General features: G+C 39.2%; 2 protein-coding genes across 2 annotated transcripts; both read right to left on the reverse strand.

Moving 5' to 3' along the window:
- Positions 1 to 5,521: 5,521 nt before the first annotated feature.
- On the reverse strand, positions 5,522 to 14,348 carry OR4F15 (olfactory receptor family 4 subfamily F member 15). Its single transcript, XM_054240684.2, has 2 exons — positions 14,283 to 14,348; positions 5,522 to 8,362 (listed from the first exon to the last, which is right to left on the reverse strand). Exon 2 carries the CDS (start codon positions 8,324 to 8,326, stop codon positions 7,391 to 7,393), a length of 936 nt encoding a protein of 311 aa, XP_054096659.2. The 5' UTR covers positions 8,327 to 8,362; positions 14,283 to 14,348; the 3' UTR covers positions 5,522 to 7,390.
- An 11,549-nt stretch (positions 14,349 to 25,897) lies between these two features.
- LOC100399311 (olfactory receptor 4F6-like) lies at positions 25,898 to 26,836 on the reverse strand. Its single transcript, XM_008990401.5, is given in 3 exon segments — positions 25,898 to 26,643; positions 26,646 to 26,818; positions 26,820 to 26,836. Coding segments are annotated over 3 exon segments (936 nt in total).
- Positions 26,837 to 27,065: the final 229 nt, after the last annotated feature.

A 27,065-nucleotide genomic window follows, 5' to 3' on the forward strand; every position in this document is an offset into this window, starting at 1 on the left:
TACGATCATGTCGTCTGCAAATAGAGACAATTTGGCTTCCACCTTTCCTATTTGAATACCATTTATTTCTTTTTCTTGCCTGATTGCTCTGGCTAGAACTTCCAGTACTATATTGAATAGGAGTGGTGAGAGAGGGCATCCTTGTCTAGTGCCAGAATTCAAAGGGAATGCTTCCAGTTTTTGCCCATTCAGTATGATATTGGCTGTTGGTTTGTCATAAATAGCTTTTATTACTTTGAGATACGTTCCATCAATACCGAGTTTATTGAGGGTTTTTAGCATAAAGGGCTGTTGAATTTTGTCAAATGCCTTCTCTGCGTCAATTGAGATAATCATGTGGTTTTTGTTTTTGGTTCTGTTTATGTGGTGAATTACATTTATAGACTTGCGTATGTTGAACCAGCCTTGCATCCCCGGGATCAATCCTACTTGATCATGATGAATAAGTTTTTTGATTTGCTGTTGCAATCGGCTTGTCAATATTTTATTGAAGATTTTTGCACCTATGTTCATCATGGATATTGGCCTGAAGTTTTCTTTTCTTGTTGGGTCTCTGCCGGGTTTTGGTATCAGAATGATGTTGGTCTCATAAAATGATTTGGGAAGGATTCCCTCTTTTTGGATTGTTTGAAATAGTTTTAGAAGGAATGGTGCCAGCTCTTCCTTGTGTGTCTGGTAGAATTCGGCTGTGAACCCGTCTGGACCTGGGCTTTTTTTGTGAGGTAGGCTCTTAATTGCTGCCTCAACTTCAGACCTTGTTATTGGTCTATTCATAGTTTCAGCTTCCTCCTGGTTTAGGCTTGGGAGGACACAGGAATCCAGGAATTTGTCCATGTCTTCCAGGTTTACTAGTTTATGCGCATAGAGTTGTTTGTAATATTCTCTGATGATGGTTTGAATTTCTGTGGAATCTGTGGTGATTTCCCCTTTATCATTTTTTATTGCATCTATTTGGTTGTTCTCTCTTTTATTTTTAATCAATCTGGCTAGTGGTCTGTCTATTTTGTTGATCTTTTCAGAAAACCAGCTCTTGGATTTATTGGTTTTTTGAAGGGTTTTTCGTGTCTCAATCTCCTTCAGCTCAGCTCTGATCTTAGTTATTTCTTGTCTTCTGCTGGGTTTTGAGTTTTTTTGGTCTTGTTCCTCTAGCTCTTTCAATTTTGACGATAGGGTGTCAATTTTGGATCTCTCCATTCTCCTCATATGGGCACTTATTGCTATATACTTTCCTCTAGAGACTGCTTTAAATGTGTCCCAGAGGTTCTGGCACGTTGTGTCTTCGTTCTCATTGGTTTCGAAGAACTTCTTTATTTCTGCCTTCATTTCGTTGTTTACCCAGTCAACATTCAAGAGCCAGTTGTTCAGTTTCCATGAAGCTGTGCGGTTCTGGGTCTGTTTCTGAATTCTGAGTTCTAACTTGATTGCACTATGGTCTGAGAGGCTGTTTGTTATGATTTCAGTTGTTTTGCATTTGTTGAGCAGTGCTTTACTTCCAATTATGTGGTCAATTTTAGAGCAGGTGTGATGTGGTGCTGAGAAGAATGTGTATTCTGTGGATTTGGGGTGGAGAGTTCTGTAAATGTCTATCAGGTTTGCTTGCTCCAGGTCTGAGTTCAAGCCCTGGATATCCTTGTTGATTTTCTGTCCGGTAGATCTGTCTAGTATTGACAGTGGAGTGTTAAAGTCTCCCACTATTATTGTGTGGGATTCTAAGTCCTTTTGTAAGTCCTTAAGAACTTGCCTTATGTATCTGGGTGCTCCTGCATTGGGTCCATATATGTTTAGGATCGTTAGCTCTTCTTGTTGTATCGATCCTTTTACCATTATGTAATGGCCTTCTTTGTCTCTTTTGATCTTTGTTGCTTTAAAGTCTATTTTATCAGAGATGAGAATTGCAACTCCTGCTGTTTTTTGCTTTCCATTTGCTTGGTAAATCTTCCTCCATCCCTTTATTTTGAGCCTTTGTGTATCCTTGCATGTGAGATGGGTTTCCTGGATACAGCACACTGATGGGTTTTGGCTTTTTATCCAATTTGCCAGTCTGTGTCTTTTGATTGGTGCATTTAGTCCATTTACATTTAGGGTTAATATTGTTATGTGTGAATTTGATACTGCCATTTTGATGCTAAGTGGCTGTTTTGCCTGTTAGTTGTTGTAGATTCTTCATTATATTGATGCTCTTTAGCATTCAGTGTGATTTTGGAATGGCTGGTACTGGTTGATCCTTTCTATGTGTAGTGCCTCTTTTAGGAGCTCTTGTAAAGCAGGCCTGGTGGTGACAAAATCTCTGAGTACTTCCTTGTTCGCAAAGGATTTTATTTTTCCTTAACTTCTGAAGCTCAGTTTGGCTGGATATGAAATTCTGGGTTGAAAGTTCTTTTCTTTAAGAATGTTGAATATTGGCCCCCACTCTCTTCTGGCTTGCAGTGTTTCTGCCGAGAGATCTGCTGTGAGTCTGATGGGCTTCCCTTTGTGGGTGACCTGACCTTTCTCTCTGGCTGCCCTTAGTATTCTCTCCTTTATTTCAACCCTATTGAATCTGACGATTATGTGCCTTGGGGTTGCTCTTCTTGCGCAATATCTTTGTGGTGTTCTCTGAATTTCCTGCAATTGAGTGTTGGCCTGTCTTGCTAGGTGGGGGAAATTTTCCTGGATGATGTCCTGAAGAGTATTTTCCAGCTGGGATTCATTCTCTTCGTCCCCTTCTGGTACACCTATCAAACGTAGGTTAGGTCTTTTCACATAGTCCCACATTTCTTGGAGACTTTGTTCATTCCTTTTTGCGCTTTTTTCTCTGATCTTGGTTTCTCGTTTTATTTCATTGAGTTGGTCTTCGACTTCAGATATTCTTTCTTCTGCTTGGTCAATTCGGCTATTGAAACTTGTGCATGCTTCGTGAAGTTCTCGTATTGTGTTTCTCAGCTCCTTTAATTCATTCATATTCCTCTCTAAGTTATCCATTCTTGTTATCATTTCCTCAAATCTTTTTTCAAATCTTTTCTCAAGGTTCTTAGTTTCTTTGCATTGATTTAATACATGATCTTTTAGCTCACACAAGTTTCTCATTATCCATCTTCTGAAGTCTAATTCCGTCATTTCGTCACAGTCATTCTCCATCCAGCTTTGTTCCGTTGCTGGTGAGGAGTTTTGGTCCTTTCTAGGAGGCGAGGTGTTCTGGTTTCGGGTGTTTTTCTCCTTTTTGCGCTGGTTTCTTCCCATCTTTGTGGATTTGTCCGCTGGTCGTCTGCGTAGTTGCTGACTTTTCGATTGGGTCTCTGAGTGGACACCCTGAATGTTGATGATGAAGTATTTCTGTTGCTTGGTTTTCCTTCTATCAGTCTAGCCCCTTCGCTGTACGAGTGCTGAGGTCCGCTCCAGACCCTGCTTGTCTGGGGTGCACCTCTAGCAGCTGTGGCACAGCGAGGGATGCTACCAGTTTCTTTTTCTGCTATCTTTGTCCCAGGATGGTGCCTGCCTAATGTCAGTCTTTTGGATATAGAGGGGTCAGGGAGCTGCTTGAGGAGACAGTTTGTACTTTATAGGGGTTTAATTGCTGAGCTGTGAGCTGTGTTGTTCATTCAGGGCTGTTAGGCTGCTATGTTTGATTCTGCTGCAACAGAGCTCATTAAAAAAACCCTTTTTTTTCTCAAATGCTCTGTGTTGAGGGGTTTGGGCTTTATTTTTGGATGTCCGTTGAGGTCCTGCCCAGCTAGGATGCAGACTAGCCACTGTTTGCCTGCCGAGGCTCCGCCCTGCTGTTGTGAGGCTCACCCTGGCTCCGCTGTTCTGCTGTTCTTCGCCACGCCCTGTGGCGGAGTCTCTCTGTTGTAGCGGGTTGCCTCGGCGACAGCAGGCTGTGTCAGCAGTGGGCGTGTATCTCAGTAGGGACGGGTTGCCTGGGCAATTGCTGGCTGCGTCAGCAATGGGCGTGTATCTCAGTTGGGGCGGGTTGCCTCGGCAACGGCTGGCTGCGTCAGCAATGGGCGTGTATCTCAGTTGGGGCGGGTTGCCTCAGTAATGGTGGCCGCCCCTCCCCCTCAGAGCGTCTCGGGCCATCTGCACAGGGCTTGTTTGAAATCGCGGTTTTGTTCGTCCCACTGGGCCAATCCTAACGCTCTGTTCCTGCAATCCCCTGGGCTGGCCCACTGTTCAAGTCTAGATCAGTCTCAAGTCCAGCCCTCTCACATCTCCAGTTGCCGGTTCAACAGGGCACCCGGACAAGTGCGCCCTGTGGGGAGCGCTGGGTAGGGCCGGCCGCCGCCAACCCGGCTGCCGGCTTCGCCAGGCGGAATATCTGCCTGGCGTCCCACGTCTCCTCTTCACTTGGGAATTTCCCCGTTCCGTGAGCAACAAAGATCAGTCTGGAAATGCAGCTCAGACTCACCTCTCCGCAGACACAACGAGAACTCCAATCCTGGGTTGTTCTCACAGCGCCATCTTGAGTCCTCCCTCTTTGGGGTATTTTTTATCCTACATAATGCAGTATAATTTTTGAAATACTATTTTAGATCAAGTGTGGTAGTTCACAATTGTAATCACCACACTTTGGGAGGCCAAGGCAGGTGGATCATTTGGGGCCAGGGGTTCAAGACCAGCCTCCCCAACATGGTGAAACCCTGTCTCTAATAAAATACAAAAATTAGCTTGGCGTGGTGATATGCACCTATAATTCCAGCTACTGGTGGGGTGGGGGTGTGGGGCTGAGGCAGGAGAATTGCTTGAACACAGGAGGTGAAGGTTGGAGGTCGTGCCCTTGCACTCCAGCCTGGGCAACACAGTGAGACCCTGTCTCAAAAAAAATACTATTTTATACTGGGGGATAGGACATTTACTCCTTACTATAATAGCTGTAACCCACAGGACAAGGAACAAGTATGGAGTTGTACCAACTACCAAGTATATCTTTTCCAATTATTCATTCAGGAAGTGATGTAATAGTCACTGGGAGGTTGTCATTTGGTGAACCCAACATGCACCTGATCTGAACTAGGACTCCACATACTACCCACCTTCCAAATGTCTTCACTCAAAAGAGCAGGGACGACCCTTCAGGAATCTGGGAGTAAATGCCAACTCTGTATCCAACAGTACTTTAAATACTGTGATATTCCTTTTTCCTGGTGTTTGTGGAATTAAATGGTCAAAGGTAAGTTTGAGCAAAGTATTGGTAGATCATTACCATGTGCGTGAGCACTTAGAGTTGTTGCACAGTCCTCCCTTGTATCATTTATTAAAGCAGCCATGGTGATGCTATGTCCTCCCCACCCCTCCCAGAAAGGTAGGGTTAGGAGTTATTTAATATCTTCTGGAGACTTTAGACATTTTCTTCTGTATCAGAGAAATTCTGGCATTTCAACTTCCCTGATTTTAGTGAGCACCTACAATGAAACAGCTAAATGGGTATATATATATATAATAAAATTTTGAAAATTAATTAACCCCATAAATGCTGGGTTTGGTGGTGATGATGGAGTCAACCAGTGGAGGGCCCACAAATAGAGATTGCTTTTAAGTAAAAGAGATATTTTGATACATTTTATTCCCAGAGACACATTATACCACACAGGTTGTGAGAACAAACTCTGAATTCAAACTAGCAGACTTTGAATCAAGACTTACTACTTCATAACCTTGAGGATATTTAGCAACTTTGTGCCTCAGACACCTCCTCTCTAAAATGGGAATGAGAGAAGCCACTTCATAGGATTCAAATAAAGCACTTAGAACAGTACCTGGACCATTAGAAGCACTCTATGAGTAAAATCAGTTATCAGCTCCCCTAGGACACAAATGCTGAAAGATAATCAGAGTGTCATTACCTCATGATGGAAACATCAATTAATAGTTTTGTTTCTATATTTTAGTAACAATATTAGATTGAAAGCCACAGAATTTTGGAGTAAAGAATTTTCATACGTATTTTATAAATATTTTAATTTTTGCTGAAATATTTGAAGTTTATCCTCCTAAAAAAGAGGCATAAATATCTTAGTGTAACTTATGTAATTCACCAATTGCATTTTTGTTTCCCAAAAGAAGAAACATCATCAACTATAAGTAATGGAATGAACTTCAAACCTATAAAATTGAATCAAGGGTCTCTGTGACTACTACCACAGACAAAAGAATACTGTTATAAGTTCAAGCTTTTTTTCATAATTAGAGGAATGATTTAAAAATTCAGCTTTGGTAGGACTTGAACAAGGAAATGTGTGGTGGTGGTAGACATTAGAGGAGGATTCAGAAATGATAAAATACTAAATGCTGATGATTTACTGGTAGGAAGGAATACAAATGATCATTTTAATGCTCTCTTTTCAAATAGACTCAAAATTAGGCCTACAGGAAAAGCTGGAAGATTGGAAAATGAGCATCAAATCAAAAACACAATTAATCTGAAAGTGAAAGGGCACTGAACTAGGAACCAGAGTTATGGTTTCTGATGCCTGGTTCTCTTTGATGATTTCCAGCTGTGTGCCTTTGGGCAGACTAGTCACTGCTCGGTTCTTAGATTTTACGATGTGTAATTTCAGGGGATTAGAACGAACAGTGTTGGTAATACACTCTAGCTTTAAATTTGAATATTCTAAATATAGGACTAACAATTTTCCAGATGGCCAGAGAGAGAAGCCTGATAAGGAGGCAAAATATATAGAGACTGGAGCAATAGAAAGCAAACAGTTTAGGAACAAAAGTAATTAAAATAGAGAGTGTTAGGTACTAAACAGGCCAGTTGCAGTGGCTTATGCCTGTAATACCAGCATTTTTGGTGGCTTAGGCAGGTGGATCACTTGAGGTCAGGAGTTCAAGATCAGCTTGGCCAACATGGTTAAACTCCATCTCTACTAAAAATATAAAAATTAGCCAGTCATTGTGATGGGCACCTGTAATCCCAGCCCTCAGGAAGCTGAGGCAGGAGAATTGGTTGAATCCCTGAGCCAGAGAGCAGAGATTGCAGTGAACCACAATGGTGCCATTGCCCTCTAGCCTGGGCAACATAGTGAGACCCTGTCTCAAAAAAAAAAAGAGCGAGATGGGGAATAGAGATAGTAAACAGATTAATTGAATGTGTAGTTTATCAATAGAATAATCTAATAGAAAAAAAGATGTAGTATTGTTATTTGTTCAATTATGTGGCACTCCTAGAACAAGGTCTTTCAAAGTACTGGTTACAAAAGATGTAAGATTTAATATTTAGCACTTTGATGCACACTGTGCCCAGTAACATCACTTCTAATTTAGTGGTGAAATTGTTACCATAATTTAGTAGATTTTCAGGCATATAATATGGCCTGAGTCTTCTTCAGTATTTGTCTGAAATTGCAGAGTATCTTTTATGCAACAAGCATGGGAAATAATCCTTAGTTACACATCTTCACAGTCAACCCATTTACAAAATCTTTGTAAAATGCACAAGACGATTGCAGAGTCTCCTCATTGCCACTTTCATGTCCTTGTTCCTGAATGTGTAGATGACTGGATTCAGAAAAGGAGTAACAAATGCATCAAAAATAGCAAGATATTTATCCAGGTGTGATGTGGGAGAAGGCCATGTGTAGAAAAACATCAGTGGTCCAAAGAACAAGATGACCACAGTGACGTGAGCTGACAGGGTGGAGATGGCCTTGGATAAACCACCTGAAGAATGTTTCCAAACAGTGAACAGGATGATGTAGGAAATTATCAGCAAGACAAAGGAGCCCACAGAAATGAGTCCACTATTGACAGTGACCATGAACTCCAACTCTTGGGTATTTGTGCAGGCAAGTCTGAGGAGCCGAGGGAGATCACAGTAAAAACTGTCGAAGATATTAGGGCCACAGAAAGGTAAATCTACCACAAAAACTAACTGGACCAATGAGTGAATAAGGCCAATGATCAAGGAAGTGGCTAAAAAGTATAGACATGTTCTTGGGCTCATGACAGTTAGGTAGTGAAGAGGCTTACATATGGCCATGTATCTGTCAAAGGCCATGGCAATGAGCAGCACCATCTCAGTGCCCCCAACAGCATGGCTAAAGAAGATCTGAGTAATACATCCACAAAAGGAGATGGCTTTGTGCTTCTGGAAAATATCACAAATCATCTTAGGGGCTGTAATTGAGCAAAATGCCATATCAATGACTGAGAGGTTAGCCAGGAGGAAATACATGGGGGAGTGCAGATGAGCATCCGTGGTTACAGTGAATACAATGACAAGGTTTCCCATCATGCTTGCAAAGTAAAACAACAAAGAGAAAACAAAAAGTAGAAGCTGAATCGCCCATGAGTTGGTGAGTCCTGTGAACACAAATTCTGATACTACAGAGTGATTCATTACATTCATTGCCTCAGACTCCAGGATCAGTTTTCATTTATTTACCTAAAGGAAGAAAGAAAATGAGAAAGAATTACCTAGGCAGGTATTCATGTTCAATAAAGCCTCTAGCCATGAAAATAAGTATCATCATATTAACATCTCACACAGCCAAATAATCCTCATCACATGCATGCTGGACTTCTACTTAAAGGGGTGAGCTGGCTGCTATTTGGCATTTCAAAACTACTACTAAATTACTTCCATCCTTGGACCTATTTCTCCTCTGCTCTTGTGTTAGATAAATAGTTTTGATTTGACCCTTCCCAAGATGTTCTATTTGGGTGAGATATAAGGACACCTTTAATACTTTTCACTATGATGTTTTTATGAATGGATATGATTTCAGCCAGTCATGTGAGCTACTTAACAATTACTTGTGCACAGAATACAGCTTTCAAAGTCTCTTTTCTGTTATTTATATTGCTTGATTAGATTTTAGAAGTTTCAATTCTGTTTTAAAATTTCAAAATTTCTCCTATTCTCCAATACACAAAATCTAATTCTCAAAATCCCAGCCAACATATCTCTTATGTGTGAAATCTTCCCAATCTGCTCAAGTTTCTATATTCTCATTGCACCATCAGCATTTATTGTTCTCTGCTTCTTATGGTTATGTAAATGTCCATTTCTCCAATTAAAATGTAGACTCTTGGTTATAGAAGCCTTGACTGATCCATAAGAGTAGCTCCCACCACCATCACATTCACCAATTTTGACCAACATAATCAGGCACATAATAAGTGTATCACACTTGTTGAATGAAGGCATAAATTAAAGGGACTGAAGAATGACACTGGAGTCAGGAGAGGACATCCGAATTCAGTAACGTTTTTATTAATAGTATATTAACAGTTTGCCCATCAGAAATTATCACAGTATCCCTATTTCAATCCTATACTTATTTAATCAAGGAACATTTACATAAGATATCATAAAAATAAATATGGGGTCTTATTATTCATTTTAAATCATAAATAAAAGCCTTCTAATATGGTTCAAAACAGAAGAAATCATAAGTGATTTTTTAATCTCAATTTTTATATAAAATATATGATCTGAAACAAATAATCTCCTCTACTGTAGATATACACACCCAGTGGATATCCTAAGACAAAAACCATGTCACATAAAGGCAGTCTCTTTATCAAAATACACTTGGAGTGAATAAAAGTGACAGAAATAAAACACTGAGTGAAAAGAGCCAGATAGTGTCTATATCTGCACTCTGAAAGAAGATGATGATTTAAATTAAGTCCAGAAAATAAACTAAAGAATGGTGGCCAGCTCCTAGCATGGGGAGATGTGACAATATTACAGTTATTTAAGGATGAAGAACTGCCAGAAATAAACCATTAGAGTTTCACTGTTCACTGGAGTGTTTCTTGTTTAGTCCAACATTTACATTTCATAAATAATTCATAAAGGAAGAAATACAGGGAGTGATCTACTCAGCCTCACAAGGGTAATTGGTGGGAAAATGTATAATGGGACCAAGAACTTTGGACTCCCATTCAAAGTTCTTTACAGTAAATACTTGTTACATTAGTTTACTATTGCTGTTGTAACAAGCTACTACAAATCTAGTGGCTTACAACACACATACACACTGGTTATATTCTTACTGTTCTAAAGGAAAGAAGCCTAAAAGGAGTTTTCAGAGCTAAAAATCAAGGTGTCAACAGAGCTGCATTCCTCCTAGAGGTTCTGGAAAATAATTCATTTCCTTGCCCTTTCAAGCTTCTAGAGGTTGCCTACATTCCTTGGCGCATGACTTTCTGCCTCTTAGAAGCGCATCACTCCAACCTGTATTTCTGTCATTATATCTCCTCCCAGACTCTTCCTCTTACAAGGACCCTTGTAATTACATTGGGAAGGTCTCGATAATCCAAGTAAATCAAGATTCTTAGATGAATCATACATGTACCTTTTTGCCAGATCTAGGAACTAGGACATAAACATTTTTCAAAGCCATTATTCTATACAAAACAGGGCTTTTTGTTTTTTGCTGTAAACAAGTGTTTTAGGAGAAAAAGGAAAATCTTAACAAATCAATGAATCTGACAGAGGGATTTCAAGTAGTCTGTCAGGAAGGTGGAAGAGATATTGAGGTCACAGGGAGAGATAGGACATCCTGACTTTTGCCCTGTAACTACACATTAGTGACTTCTGACTCCAGTTACATGTAGGACCAAGCATGGACCACTAATGACTATCAATGATAAGAAAACGATGATCACTAGTCAAGCAGTGTTTTCTTAGAAAAATAGTTATGCTAGGTATACAATTAACTCCTGAATGGTTCTCTGAATGATTTTTGTTCACTAATTCCAAAAAGTATCTTGAGTGCTCAGGATTCCAGACATGATTCCAGAGGTTGAGACTATACCATTGACAAGAATTCTTGGTTTTGTGGAATCCATATTCACCAAAGTAAATGCAATTTTGGTGTCACATACAGATTTTCATTCCACAGAAAGCATAAGAACATTTGAAGAAAGTCTATAATTTATCAACTACCTGGGAGTCTCAACCACTCTGTTTATTTCTAATTCAATTTCCACTTTCAGGAGGTGTCAGTTTTCTGGCTTCTTCTTTTATCTGAACTCTTACAATTATAATGTCTTTTGTACTATTTAATTTTCCAGTGGATTTTATCCAGTAAATGTGCATTGGTCTTTATCTCCACAAACAAATAGATATAACACATGGGGTCAGGTTTCACATACCGTGATTCTTTGTACTGACTGTAAAGCAACTCAAAAACAATGCTGGTAAGATTTTTTGGCTTATTCACTCATTCATTCAACAAGTATATATGCTGTAACTATCAAGTGCCTAACAATATGCTATACCTTAGAGATGATGTAAATGTGAAATAATCATTAATTATGTCAAATAAATTAAGAAATTGAACATAAATGAGAATCTAAGGTTATCAGAACAATTTTAAGAGTTGTACAAACCATTTTATGATTTACATCTAAATTCTAATGACCTGAACTATACACTAACCAAAACGTGTCTAGAAATGGGCAACAAAGACAAAAATAAATCCTTCTGATCACTAAGAGAAAAAATTTCCTTCTAGCAAAAATGCTATTAAGACTTCCAGGAAGTAGGAATAAGAATATGTTATGAACTGGAAATATATGTGGTACTTCCTCCAAACTGAAATTTGAATAGCAAAACCTGACAACTCAGAAGAGCAAAAGAAATAATGGTAAACTTCACTTATAACTTTACAAGGAAAAGAACAAAACTAAAAGATGATTTGTTACATCATTCAAAAAATATGAGATTCTGTGTAAAGTTTACTCAAAGACAGAGCCTACACACTAATTTAAATACATTTTTAAAATCAGAAAGGAAATAGATGAGAAAAAAGAAAAGGGGAAATTGAATTATTGAATTCAACAGGAAACCAAGATGGTTTATTAAGTGGAAAATTATGATAAAGGGGAAGAGATGGCAGAGTAGGAGTTTGTCTAGGTGTGCAATATTAAAAGCTCCAGTGCCCCAAAATATTTTCTTTTAGCACTAGAGTTGCTTTCTTTCGGGTTAAGATACTTCAGCATTGGAGTTGTTTCTTTCAGCTTAACATACTGAGGTCCCTAGTTTTGCTTATGTGGCTACAGGAAGGATACTTCACTAGGCTGTTGCAGGCAAACAAAAAATTACCAGCTGGCTTTCCTTAGTGGAGATCTTATGCATGCAAAACATGATAGTTTTAATAATGAAGAAATAAGTGATCCATTTTTAAGCTGTCATTACACAAGAGGGATGACAAAAAATGGGTTGCTTCAGGAGACAGTAAGGGCAGAAAGGCTGGGTAGGAGAATAACAGTGACAGGTATGAAAGTTAGAACTGAGTAAAGGAAGAAATTGAGCTAAACGCTAAATTTTCCTACTTCGGAATCCCTTAAGAAGCAAAGATGAGAAAATAATACAAAGAGCAAATAGCAGATCTAAAAACTTACTCAGCTCTCGTTTTCTTGTCTTCACATTTTTTGAGTATCTATTCATCTTTGGGTCGCCGAATAGCTTCCAGGATGACTGGCTGGGTTATAAGTGCTTGATTGTTTTGATGCATCCAAGACCCTCCATGTCCTAAGACCATTGCCATTAGGAGATACTCTGTTTTGAGTTTCCTAGTTCTTGCCTGGCTACTGCTCTCAATACTTATAATGACACAAATTATAATCATTATCTATTTATACTACTTAAACAACTTACGGTAATGTGACAAATACAGATACTCTAGCATTTGATGGAATAATTTAAATTTAAATTCACCTACATGGAATTGCATGGGATTGGAATTGGGCAACTTCTTAGATTTATAATCACTGCATTTTAAAATTTTGAAAATAAAAGATATTCATTATTCTCATTTAATAAATCTAATGACCTAGAAAAAACTGAAAATATGATCTAAACCAGTTCCATTATATATATATATGTATACACACACATATATATATATGATTGTGTTTTTAGGTTTTGGGGTACATGTGAAGAACATGCAAGATTGTTGCATAGGTACATACATGGCAATGTGGTTTGCTGCCTTCCTCCCCATCACCTGTATCTGGCTTTTCTTTTATTTACCCATCCAGGAAATGTCAGTTTTTCAGGTTTAAAAATATATTTCTTAGCTATTGTGAAAAGGTATCTTGTCATTTTTTTTTTTGAGACAGATTCTCACTCTGTCTCCTAGGCCGGAGTGCAGTGGCCCAATCTCAGTTCACTGCAACCTCAGCCTCCCAGGTTTGAGTGATTCTTTATCCTCAGCCTCCCGAGTAGCTGGTATTACAGTCATTCACCACCACATCCAGCTAATTTTTGTATTTTTAATAGAGAAGAGGTTTCACCATGTTGACCAGGCTTATCTTGAACTCTTGGACTCAAGTAATCCATCCACCTCCACCTCCCAAAGTGCTGGGATTACAGGTGTAGGCCACCATGCTTGGCTGTGTCCTGCTTTCCATTAACATAAAAGTCCAAATGTTCTTTTGCAAAAAGGAAATCTCTCATCCTTTTAATTAAGCTTATAGCCACTTAATTCATCCTCTGTGGATATGAAGGTGTCAGCTACTCTGCCAGATAAGTGCTTAATATCCTTGATGATAGTAAAAGCAAATAAAGATCACTCATCTGTACCCTCTAGTTTTATTCACCTCAATTTCTTTAGTCTTCCTCAAAGGATCCATCTTCTATCCCTTTATCTTTGTCATTCTTTGTCTAATCACTCAACTTCACTACCTAAACTTTTCATTGTATAGACCTGAAAATTATCATAAATGTTTTGAAAACATAACAAGTATAGGAGGATTTATTGCAGCCACTGTAAACTCTATACATTTAGTTTCTTACTTTTTCCCCTCCATTCTTCAATCAACTAATTTTAACAGACACTACATTTTTATTTCCATTCAGGATGAGTTAGAACTCTAGGTGTTTTCTTCCCAGTAAGTTTTCAATTATTCTTTCAACATCTTGATTCCATGAAACTGGGATTTTATTTTTTTAAAACTTTACTTATGACTAGTAACCAATGAATTTTCTCCTTTCTATATCTTGGGCCTTCTTTAGAAATAGAAGTAAAGCAAACAACAAGCTTGTTAGGAAAACAACAAGCACATTCGTCTTCCTTTTCAAGGCTAATAGATTTCCCCAAAGGTCTCTGGGTACCATAAACAACTTTATGTGCATCTTAGTTCTGCCCTGAACCAAGCCACAGTGCAGACTCCAGACTCTAGTGTACTCTGTTGCACCTTTGGATCTCCAAGTCATTTCTAAGTTTTAGTTAAAAACTAAGGTTAATTCTTGCTCTCCATATCCATAATTCATATTTACTCTTTTGCTGTGATCATTTCCCCACCACAACCATGTTTCTTTCTGCCCCAGGCTAGCAAACTATTACCTGAGTCTTTCTTGCAGCTGAAGTTTATCTAGTTTATCTTGCTCCTATTGTGAATTTCATGCCATCTTCCCCTTGTAGCTATTTACAGACTATTATCTCAAGCACACACATACTTAAAATATTTATATAAGTGGAAAAAATGGCTAATTAACTGCACTGAAAAACAGTGGCCAAATAAAGCTATAGTGACCTGGGATTGCAACTCTAAAATCAATGAGCCAAGAAATTGTCTCTTAGAAATATATTCAAAGCAACAAAGGAGAAATGTTGATAATGAGTCACAGGAGAGAGGAATGACTCTGGAAACTTTAAGAAAAATAAATCTCTACAACTTTATATTTTTTTGGATTATTTTTCCAAGTTTTATTTTAAGGTCAGGGCATGTGCAGTTTGTTACATAGGTAAATGTAACAAATGTGAGTTTGTTGCACAGATTTAATCATCCAGGTATTAAGCCTAGTACCCATTAGTTATTTTTCCTGACCCTCTTCCTCCTTCCACCCCCATCCACCCTCCAATAAGCTCCAGTGTGTGTTTTTTCCCTCTATGTCTCCATGTGTTATCATTTAGCTCTCACTTGGAAGTGAGAACATGTGGTTTTTGGTTTTCTATTCCTGAGTTAGGTTGCTAAAGATAATGGCCTCGGCTCCATCCATGTCTCTGCAGAGGACACAATCTTTGACAATTTAAATCCTATCATGATAAATAAAAGTATCTCTAGATAATCTAATAATATCCATTTCCCAAGAGATTCATAAAAATAATGCAAATCCTTATAAATACTGATTTCATTTATACATGAATAAACTAAGTAAAAGAGTACAAAATGTTTTTAATATTTCATGTGACTTTTACGAGTTATAAATTTAATATATCGTACCAAGCACTTTGAAGATATAGGCTTTATTTAATTCACCTTTTTTTTAAAGCAACTTTTCCAGTTTCCTATAATAAAAGAAGCTTAACTTATATTCACTGACTTTAATAAAAGAATTCAGTTGTTGAAGTAATTCTATTATTTTTACTGAGTCTGTCATTAGGAAGCAGGAATAATATGAATACAAGTTGATTTGAAAATATTAAGAAGAAGGAACAGGACTTATGTGGTTTTGCAACCTTCAGTGTAATCATGTCTCTGTCCATGGTGCTTAATGATTGGTTTATAGCAAGTGTTTATCAATTGACCAACAAGCAATGATCATTGGCTTACAACAGGCACTCTTGTTTTACTTGCTTATCCCCTTTAATTTCCATTCCCCATTCCCCATTCCCAATCCCTTTCCTTCAAAGACCACCATTCTGGTGTTTTGAAGTGTGTCTTGCCATTTTGTGTGTTATTATGAAACATGTAGGATTGTTTGTATGTGTATACATATAAAATAGTATTCTACATCTAATTCTATTTTTTTCCACTTAGTACATGTTGCTATATGTACATCTAGTGTATCACTTCTAAATACTGCAGAGCGGGAGGGGACTCAAGATGGCGCTGTGAGAACAACCCAGGATTGGAGCCCGCGTTGAATTCGCAAACGGTGAGTCAGTGCTGCATTTCCAGACTGATCTTTGTTGCCCACAGAACGGGGAAACTCCCAAGTATAAAAAGACACAGGACGCCAGGCAGTAGGTCTGCCTGGTGAAGCCGGCAGCCGGGGCGTCGGCGGCCGGCCCTACCCAGCAATCCCCACAGGGTGCGCTTGTCCGGGTGCCTTGTTGAACCGGCAACCTGAGACTTGAGAGGGCTGGACTTGAGACTGAACGAGACTTGCACAGTAGCCCAGCCCAGGGGATTGCAGGGACAGATCGCTTGGGATACCCAGTGGGACGAACAAAACCGCGATTTCAAACTATCCCGGGCAGACGGTCCGAGACGCTCTGTGGGGGAGGGGCGTCCACCACTACAGAGGCAACCTACCCCAACTGATATACACGCCCACTGCTGAGGCAGCCAGCCGTTGCCGAGGCAACCCGCCCCAACTGAGATACACGCCCACTGCTGACACAGCCAGCCGTTGCCGAGGCAACCCGTCCCTACTGAGATACATGCCCACTGCTGACGCAGCCTGCCGTTGCTGAGGCAACACGCTACAACAAAGAGACTCCACCGCAGGGCGTGGCGGAGACCACAGCAGAGCCGGCAGGAAAAGGGCTAATCACACAACAGCAGGGCGGAGCCTCAGCAGCCAAACAGTGGCTAGTCTGCCTTTGAGCTGGGCAGGACACCTGATCGGACATCCAAAAATAAAGCCCAAACCCCTCAACACAGAGCATTTGAGAAAAAAAAAGGGTTGTTTAATGAGCTGTGTTGCAGCAGAATCAAACATAGCAGCCTAACAGCCCTGAATGAACAACAGAGTGCACAGCTCAGCAATTAAACCCCTATAAAGTACAAACTGTCTCCTCAAGCAGCTCCCTGACCCCTCTATATCCAAAAGACTGTCATTAGGCAGGCATCATCCTGGGACAAAGAGAGCAGAAAAAGAAACTGGTAGCATCCCTTGCTGTGCCACGGCTACTAGAGGTGCACCCCAGACAAGCAGGGTCTGGAGCGGACCTCAACAGTTATACAGCGAAGGGGCTAGACTGGTAGAAGGAAAACCAAGTAACAGAAATACTTCATCATCAACATTCTGGGTGTCCACTCAGAGACCCAAACAAAAAGTCAGCAACTACGCAGACGACCAGCGGACAAATCCACAAAGATGGGAAGAAACCAGCGCAAAAAGAAGGAAAACACCCGAAACCAGAACACATCGCCTCCTAGAAAGGACCAAAACTCCTCACCAGCAAGGGAACAAAGCTGGATGGAGAATGACTGTGACGAAATGACGGAATTAGACTTCAGAAGATGGATAATGAGAAACTTTTGTGAGCTAAAAGATCATGTATTAAATCAATGCAAAGAAACTAAGAACCTTAAAAAAAGATTTGAAAAAAGATTCGAGGAAATGATAACAAGAATGGATACCTTAGAGAGGAATATGAAAGAATTAAAGGAGCTGAAAAACACAATACGAGAACTTCGCGAAGCAAACGCAAGTTTCAATAGCCGAATTGACCAAGCAGAAGAAAGAATATCTGAAGTCGAAGACCAACTCAATGAAATAAAACGAGAAACCAAGATCAGAGAAAAAAGCGCAAAAAGGAATGAACAAAGTCTCCAAGAAATGTGGGACTATGTGAAAAGACCTAACCTACGTTTGATAGGTGTACCAGAAGGGGACGAAGAGAATGAATCCCAGCTGGAAAATACTCTTCAGGACATCATCCAGGAAAATTTCGCCCACCTAGCAAGACAAGCCAACACTCAAATGCAGGAAATACAGAGAACACCACAAAGATATTCCGCAAGAAGAGCAACCCCAAGGCACATAATCGTCAGATTCAACAGGGTTGAAATAAAGGAGAGAATACTAAGAGCAGCCAGAGAGAAAGGTCGGGTCACCCACAAAGGGAAGCCCATCAGACTCACAGCAGATCTCTCGGCAGAAACACTACAAGCCAGAAGAGAGTGGGGGCCAATATTCAACATTCTTAAAGAAAAGAACTTTCAACCCAGAATTTCATATCCAGCCAAACTGAGCTTCAGAAGTGAAGGAAAAATAAAATCCTTTGCGAACAAGCAAGTACTCAGAGATTTTGTCACCACCAGGCCTGCTTTACAAGAGCTCCTGAAAGAGGCACTACACATAGAAAGGATCAATCAGTACCAGCCATTCCAAAATCACACTGAATGCTAAAGAGCTTCAACATAATGAAGAATCTACAACAACTAACAGGCAAAACAGCCACTTAGAATCAAAATGGCAGTATCAAATTCACACATAACAATATTAACCCTAAATGTAAATGGACTAAATGCACCAATCAAAAGACACAGACTGGCAAATTGGATAAAAATCCAAAACCCATCAGTGTGCTGTATCCAGGAAACCCATCTCACATGCAAGGATACACAAAGGCTCAAAATAAAGGGATGGAGGAAGATTTACCAAGCTAATGGAAAGCAAAAAAAAGCAGGAGTGGCAATTCTCATCTCTGATAAAATAGACTTTAAAGCAACAAAGATCAAAAGAGACAAAGAAGGCCATTACATAAAGGTAAAAGGATCGATACAACAAGAAGAGCTAACGATCCTAAACATATATGGACCCAACACAGGAGCACCCAGATACATAAGGCAAGTTCTTAATGACTTACAGAAGGACTTAGACTCCCACACAATAATAGTGGGAGACTTTAACACTCCACTGTCAATACTAGACAGATCAACCAGACAGAAAATCAACAAGGATACCCAGGGCTTGAACTCAGACCTGGAGCAAGCAAACCTGGTGGACATTTACAGAACTCTCCAGCCCAAATCCACAGAATACACATTCTTCTCAGCACCACATCACACCTACTCTAAAATTGACCACATAATTGGAAGTAAAGCACTGCTCAACAAATGCAAAACAACTGAAATCATAACAAACAGCCTCTCAGACCATAGTGCAATCAAGTTAGAACTCAGAATTCAGAAACCGACCCAGAACCGCACAGCTTCATGGAAACTGAACAACTGGCTCTTGAATGTTGACTGGGTAAACAACGAAATGAAGGCAGAAATAAAGAAGTTCTTCGAAACCAATGAGAATGAAGACACAACGTGCCAGAACCTCTGGGACACATTTAAAGCAGTCTCTAGAGGAAAGTATATAGCAATAAGTGCCCATATGAGGAGAATGGAGAGATCCAAAATTGACACCCTATCGTCAAAATTGAAAGAGCTAGAGGAGCAAGATCAAAAAAACTCAAAACCCAGCAGAAGACAAGAAATTATTAAGATCAGAGCTGAGCTGAAGGAGATTGAGACACGAAAAACCCTTCAAAAAATCAATAAATCCAAGAGCTGGTTTTTTGAAAAGATCAACAAAATAGACAGACCACTAGCCAGATTGATTAAAAAGAAAAGAGAGAACAACCAAATAGATGCAATAAAAAATGATAAAGGGGAAATCACCACAGATTCCACAGAAATTCAAACCATCATCAGAGAATATTACAAACAACTCTATGCACATAAACTAGTAAACCTGGAAGAAATGGATAAATTCCTGGACTCCTGTGTCCTCCCAAGCCTAAACCAGGAGGAAGCTGAAACTATGAATAGACCAATAACAAGGTCTGAAGTTGAGGCAGCAATTAAGAGCCTACCTCACAAAAAAAGCCCAGGTCCAGAGGGGTTCACAGCCGAATTCTACCAGACACACAAGGAGGAGCTGGTACCATTCCTTCTAAAACTATTTCAAACTATCCAAAAAGAGGGAATCCTTCCCAAATCATTTTATGAGACCAACATCATCCTGATACCAAAACCCGGCAGAGACCCAACGAGAAAAGAAAACTTCAGGCCAATATCCATGATGAACATAGATGCAAAAATCTTCAATAAAATATTGGCAAGCTGATTGCAACAGCAAATCAAAAAACTTATTCATCATGATCAAGTAGGATTCATCCCAGGGATGCAAGGCTGGTTCAACATACGCAAGTCTATCAACGTAATTCACCACAGAAACAGAACCAAAAACAAAAACCACATGATTATCTCAATTGATGCAGAGAAGGCATTTGACAAAATTCAACAGCCCTTTATGCTAAAAACCCTCAATAAACTCGGTATCGATGGAACGTATCTCAAAGTAATAAAAGCTATTTATGACAAACCAACAGCCAATATCATACTGAATGGGCAAAAACTGGAAGCATTCCCTTTGAAATCTGGTACTAGACAAGGATGCCCTCTCTCACCACTCCTATTCAATATAGTACTGGAAGTTCTAGCCAGAGCAATCAGGCAAGAAAAAGAAATAAAGGGTATTCAAATAGGAAAGGTGGAAGCCAAATTGTCTCTATTTGCAGACGACATGATAGTATACCTAGAAGACCCCATCGCCTCAGCCCAAAAACTCCTGAAACTGATAAACAACTTCAGCAAAGTCTCAGGATATAAAATCAATGTGCAAAAATCACAGAAATTCGTCTACACCAATAACAGACTTAAAGAAAGCCAAATCAAGAGCGAACTGCCATTCGCAATTGCTACAAAAAGAATAAAATACCTTGGAATACAACTCACAAGGAACGCAAGGGACCTCTTCAAGGAGAACTACAAACCACTGCTCAACGAAATCAGAGAGGACACAAACAGATGGAGAAACATTCCATGGTCATGGTTAGGAAGAATTAATATCGTGAAAATGGCTATACTGCCCAAAGTAATTTACAGAATCAACGCTATCCCCATCAAGCTACCATTGACTTTCTTCACAGAACTGGAAAAAACCACCATGAACTTCATATGGAACCAAAAGAGAGCCCGCATAGCCAAGTCAATTCTAAGCAAAAAGAACACAGCGGGGGGCATCACACTACCGGATTTCAAACTATACTACAAGGCTACAGTAATCAAAACAGCATGGTACTGGTACCAAAACAGAGATATAGACCAATGGAACAAAACAGAGGCACCGGAGGCAACACAACATACATACAACTATACAATCTTTGATAAACCTGACAAAAACAAGCAATGGGGAAAGGATTCCATGTTTAACAAATGGTGTTGGGAAAACTGGATAGCCATGTGCAGAAAGCAGAAACTGGACCCCTTCCTGACACCTTACACTAAAATTAACTCCAGATGGATAAAAGACTTAAACATAAGACCTGGCACCATAAAAACCCTAGAAGGAAATCTAGGCAAAACTATCCAGGACATAGGAGTAGGCAAGGACTTCATGAACAAAACACCAAGAGCATTGGCAACAAAAGCCAAAATAGACAAATGGGACCTAATGAAACTCCACAGCTTCTGCACGGCAAAAGAAACAGTCACTAGAGTGGATCGGCAACCAACAGAATGGGAAAAAATTTTCGCAGTCTACCCGTTTGACAAAGGGCTGATATCCAGAATTTACAAACAACTCAAGCAGATTTACAGAAAAAAAACAAACAAGCCCATTCAAAAGTGGGCAAAGGATATGAACAGATACTTTACGAAAGAAGACATATATGAGGCCAACAATCATATGAAAAAATGCTCATCGTCACTTGTCATCAGAGAGATGCAAATCAAAACCACATTGAGATACCATCTCACGCCAGTTAGAATGGCGATCATTAAAAAATCTGGAGACAACAGATGCTGGAGAGGATGTGGAGAAAAAGGAACACTTTTACACTGTTGGTGGGAGTGTAAATTAGTTCAACCATTGTGGAAGACAGTGTGGCGATTCCTCAAGGCCTTAGAAATAGAAATTCCATTCGACCCAGCAATCCCATTACTGGGTATATATCCAAAAGACTATAAATCGTTCTACTATAAGGACACATGTACACGAATGTTCATTGCAGCACTGTTTACAATAGCAAAGACCTGGAATCAACCCAAATGCCCATTGATAATAGACTGGATTGGAAAAATGTGGCACATATACACCATGGAATATTATGCAGCAATCAGAAATGATGAGTTCGTGTCGTTTGTAGGGACATGGATGAATCTGGAAAACATCATCCTCAGCAAACTGACACAAGAACAGAAAATGAAACACCGCATATTCTCACTCATAGGTGGGTGATGAAAAATGAGAACACATGGACACAGAAAGGGGAGTACTAAACATTGGGGTCTATTGGCGGGAAAAGGGGAGGGCCAGTGGGAGGGGGAGGTGGGGAGGGATAGCCTGGGGAGAAATGCCAAATGTGGGTGAAGGGGAGAAGAAAAGCAAAGCACACTGCCATGTGTGTACCTACGCAACTGTCGTGCATGCTCTGCTCATGTACCCCAAAACCTATAATCCAATAAAAAATTAAAATAAATAAATAAATAAATAAATACTGCAGAGCATTCCATGGTGGCTATGCACCGCTTTCTGCCTTTGAGTAGGCAGATTACCCCCAAGTTTTTCAGGGTTGCTGACTGGATTATGTAAGTATTGGACCTTGCTTTTAATTTCTCCAACCCTCACATACTGATATTGTTAATATTTACCTAGGAGACACAGGTGTAATACCAGTTGTTAAAAATTGTAAATACTTTCACATTGGTTAGAATATAGCCACTGTCACAAGGCTTTTGAGGTTCCATCTGCTTCCGAGTTGCTTCCCCAGAACTACTTATGAATCAGCTACTAAAAGTTAATTCCTGGAACAGCAGGAGTCTCCGGGATCTTTCTCCAACTCTGTGGCCAGCATCTGTTCTTATCAATGCAGTTTCATATTTTGAAGATTATACCTTCCCTATACTAAAACCAACACTGCCATAGACATCCTCTACATTGTATCCCTGAAGATCAATAATGACAATGATCATGTCTTTTAAAGCATTATGAGGCATCAGCCCTTTGAACTTGTCAGCATTATTTTATTCATCACTGTTTCATGGCATAGAAAAAATACAAATAAAGCAAATGACTGATCTAATTAATATTTCCCACCCTGGAAATAATATCCAAGAGGTAGGCGCGAAGATCATGTTCTTCTCCATAGTCTTGAACCCTAGGCTTTGGGTTTAAAGACCAGTCATTAATTCATCCATGTTGCTATGCTAGCAATTATTTCTCCTTCGCTTATTATACATCAAAGATTCATGACAAAATATTCAAATGCCCACTCATACAAAATTAGGCCAGAGGGTGAGATATAGCAGCACTAGAAGTTGGCTAAGGTAGTTATACTGCCAAAGACACTCCAGTAAGAACTCCTAGGGAAAACTATCCATAACTAGAGATATGAAACACGAAATCAGTTCTGAAGTCATAAGACTAGGAAACTCAAAAAGAGAGGCCAATAATTCCATCTGCATAGAAGGAAAAAGCAACTGAATCAAAGTAAGATCAAGAGAGACAACATGGAGCAATCATGACACAGCTTGCCTTTACAATCCAACCATGGTGGGATGGATTTGAACTAAACCCCAAGGAAAATCTATATGCCAAGAAAATCTATACCCCAATCATATCCCCAAGAAAAATCTGTTATATATTGAAAAATTATATTGAACCATAATCAATCCCATAGATAACTAGGGGGCTTAAGTAGAAAGAATGCAGATGCCATATGTAATATCTAAGAAGTCACTTCTGTTTTATCAAGATCAAATAATAAACCATGAGCAAATTTAACATCACTAGTGATGCTGTGTGGATATTATGTATTCCCTAATACCATGTGATTAGATCTTTTCATCTTTTGGATATTATTTTAAAAAATACAGAACCCATGTATAACTATAATAAAAAATGTCAAACTCAAATTGAGGGACATTCTACAAAATATCTGACCAGTATTCCTCAAAGCTGTGACACCATGAAAGCAAGGTAAGACTGAGAAATTGTCACAAATCTTAGAGGATATTAAAAAACATTAAAAATAAAAGAGACATAATGTAATGTGACATCTAGGATTGGATTCTGAAACATAAGTCATTAATGGAAAAAAACGGTGAAACTTGAATAAAATCTAGAGTTTAGGTCATAGTAACATATTATACCAGTGATGACTTCTCAGTTTTGGAAAATGCACCATGGAAATGTAAGGTAATAACATTAGGGGAAACTGAAACTTGGTAAGGGGCATATGGTCACTGTCTGGACTAGCTCTTTAACTTTTCTGTAATACTAAAGTTATTCCAAAATAAAAACCTTATTTTAAAATAACCCACAGGATTAGAAAAAGAAATGTAAAGGACTGAATAGATTAGGTGAAAATTATGTCTGAACATTTGTTGAAACTCTATTTGACAGTCACTCAAGATACAAGGTGAATATCTTATGTAAGTGAAACATTAACAGTCCAATGGAATACCAGATTTATCAACTCAGGAAATGTGACCTAAAATGATAGAAAACAGCAGAAGACCAGGAGTCTGTCAGCCTGGGTTCTAGGTTCTAGATTTGGATCTTTCACATTTTATCATCATGGGCTTATTTTCTTTTCTAGTAGCTGAGAGTTTAAAATGAGGAAGGGCTGAAATTATTTATAATTTAAAGTTCAAAAACTCTATGATCCTACTAAGTAACTGCATGTGCTTGCAGTGCCAACATATCTGTCTACACTCTGTATGATGCAGGAGCTGGGGCTCTGCCAACTTTTTCTTTTTAGCTTTTCCTTGCTTTGACTCACCATTAGGGATACTAGAGGGAAGTTGCAAGACTGGATGTGGAAAAAGGGACTTGCTTCTTCCTGTTTCCCCTCTCTCTGCTTACTGTGCCTATCAGCATTACCCAAACACACTCATCAACTCAGCAACTTTGGTTGTTTTCCAAAGCAGCAGCTGAATCCAGTTAGTTTTTATGATGCTACAGGAGCTCTGCTCATCACACCCTCCTCAGGAACACCTGCACCAGCCAGTGGTGCCTCTTCCTCAAGGGTGTGTTTTGACCCATAGGCCCTCATCTAAGCTCAGAAACACTAGCACCAGCCAGGCAGCATCCACCCCACTCAGGTATTTGAGTTTCTCCTGCACAGGTTTTTCTTTAAGCTTTAATAGTTTTTTGTTTTAATTTAAGTCTTAGTAGTTCTAACCTCTTTCCTTTATTTCCTCTTTTCTAGGAGTGAAAGCTGCTTCTTACAAATGCTACATTTTTATCTTAAAGTTCTTTTCCCCCCCAAACAACTAGTTAATAACTGTCAAAATTACAAAGTTACAATTTGAAGATCTAATTGGCTTTTATTGGTGATTCTATAATTGGGCAATACTTCAGTCTATCAAATAGAGCAAGTGTTCCCAATGAGCTGAGCAGAAGAGCTTGGACTTGCAGGCAGAAAAAGGCCAAAGAAAGCAGAATCAGAGACAAAAAATGGATTGGCCTTTTCAAAGATACTTCCCTTATAAACTTAAAACAGAAGAGATTTTAATATTTTACTGACTCAGGCTAATTGTAATGTTGGTTTTGGGGGTGGGTTTTAAAAGTGACTCATTTTGAAGTTCAATTTGATTACATGGCATCTAGCACAAGTGACTCTATTCTGGTTTGCCTGCTGTATTAGTTTGTTCTACACTGCTATAAAGAAATACCCATGACTGGATAATTTATAAAGGAAAGAGATTTAATTGACTCACAGTTCTGCATGGCTGGCAAGGCCTCAGGAAACTTACAATCATGATGGAAGACAAAGCAGAAGCAAGCACTTCCTTCATGAGACAGCAGGAAGGAGTAAGCACAAGCAGGGGAAACGCCAGTAGCTTATAAAACCATCAGACCTCGTGAGACTCACTCACGATCACGAGAACAGCAAGGGGGAAAACAGGTTGTTCTCATAATCCAATCACCTCCCATCAGGTTCTTCCCTTAACACATGGGTTAATTCTTGCCTATATATGGTAAGATGTTGGTGAGATAAAGTAGCCGCACTCTTTAATGTTTAAATTTCTTATGTAAGTAGTCGAGAGATTGGTATCACGATTCAATTTGGGAAGAAAAAAAAGACACAACAAATGTTAGTAGAAGGTGATATTCCAGTTAAAGTAAATATAGCTTACTTAGCACATTTCTGTCTAAAATCCTAGTATAATCTGCCTTTTTGTATAATATAAATATATTAATATTATAAATATAATATATTTATATATTTATAATATAAATATATTTAAATTGAGAGCATAGTCTTCTCATTGCCACCTTCATCTCTTTATTCCTAAAAGTATAGATAACTGGATTCAAAACAGGAGTGATAATTGCATCAAAGATGGCAAGAAATTTATCCAGATGTGATGTGGAAAATGGAAAAATATAGAAAAAGATTAATGGCCCAGAGAACAAAATCACCACAATGACATGAGCTGACAGTGTAGAGAGAGCCTTGAATATACCACCTGAAGATTTTTTCTGAACAGTCACCAAAATAAAGATGTAAGAGATTATGAGAATTAAAAAGGAAGCCAGAGAAATAAATCCACTATTGGCCGTAACCATGAATCCCAATGTGTAGGTCTCTATGCAAGCCAGTTTGATAAATCGAGGAAGATTACAAAAGAAACTATCTAATTTATTAGGGCCACAGAAAGGCAGGTCTACAACAAAAGCCAACTGAATCACTGAGTGAATAGTACCTATAATCCAGGAAATGACTAAAAACAAAATGCACCTTTGTGGGCTCATGATGGTCAGGTAGTGGAGAGGCTTACATATAGCCACATATCGGTCAAAAGCCAGGGCTATGAGCAGCACAATCTCAGTGCCCCCTGCTGAGTGGATAAAGAAGATCTGAGTTACACAGCCCCAAAAAGAGATGGTTTTGTTCTTCCTGAAAAGGTCATAAATCATCTTGGGAACTGTGGAGGAGCAAAATACCAAATCAATGATGGAATATTGGGCAGCAAGAAGTACATAGGGGACTGTAAACGAGGGTCAGAGGTCACGGTTAGCACAATGAACAGGTTTCCCATAGGTCTTGACACATAGAACACTGAGGAAAAGAGGAAGAGGAGGAGTTGGATCTTCCATGAATCAGACAGTCTGAGGAACACAAACTCAGAGACCACAGTGATTGGCTTCATCCATTGCCTCTGTCAGCTATGATAGCTTTCATGCTACCTGAAAGGGGAACTTTTACTTAGGACAAAAAGCGCTGATGTTGGCAAAATCACAAGCAATTCAAATATCAGAAAACTAGACAAGGGCTAATATAAGCAGTTGGAAACAATTTCGGTTACAAAGCAACTCATATTCCTCTGTTGTATGTTTTGTCACCAAAAAAATACATTGCACAGAATAAGAACTCATTTGCTTA

Source organism: Callithrix jacchus, chromosome 8, assembly GCF_049354715.1.
Source record: "Callithrix jacchus isolate 240 chromosome 8, calJac240_pri, whole genome shotgun sequence".
NCBI classification, from domain to species: domain Eukaryota; kingdom Metazoa; phylum Chordata; class Mammalia; order Primates; family Cebidae; genus Callithrix; species Callithrix jacchus.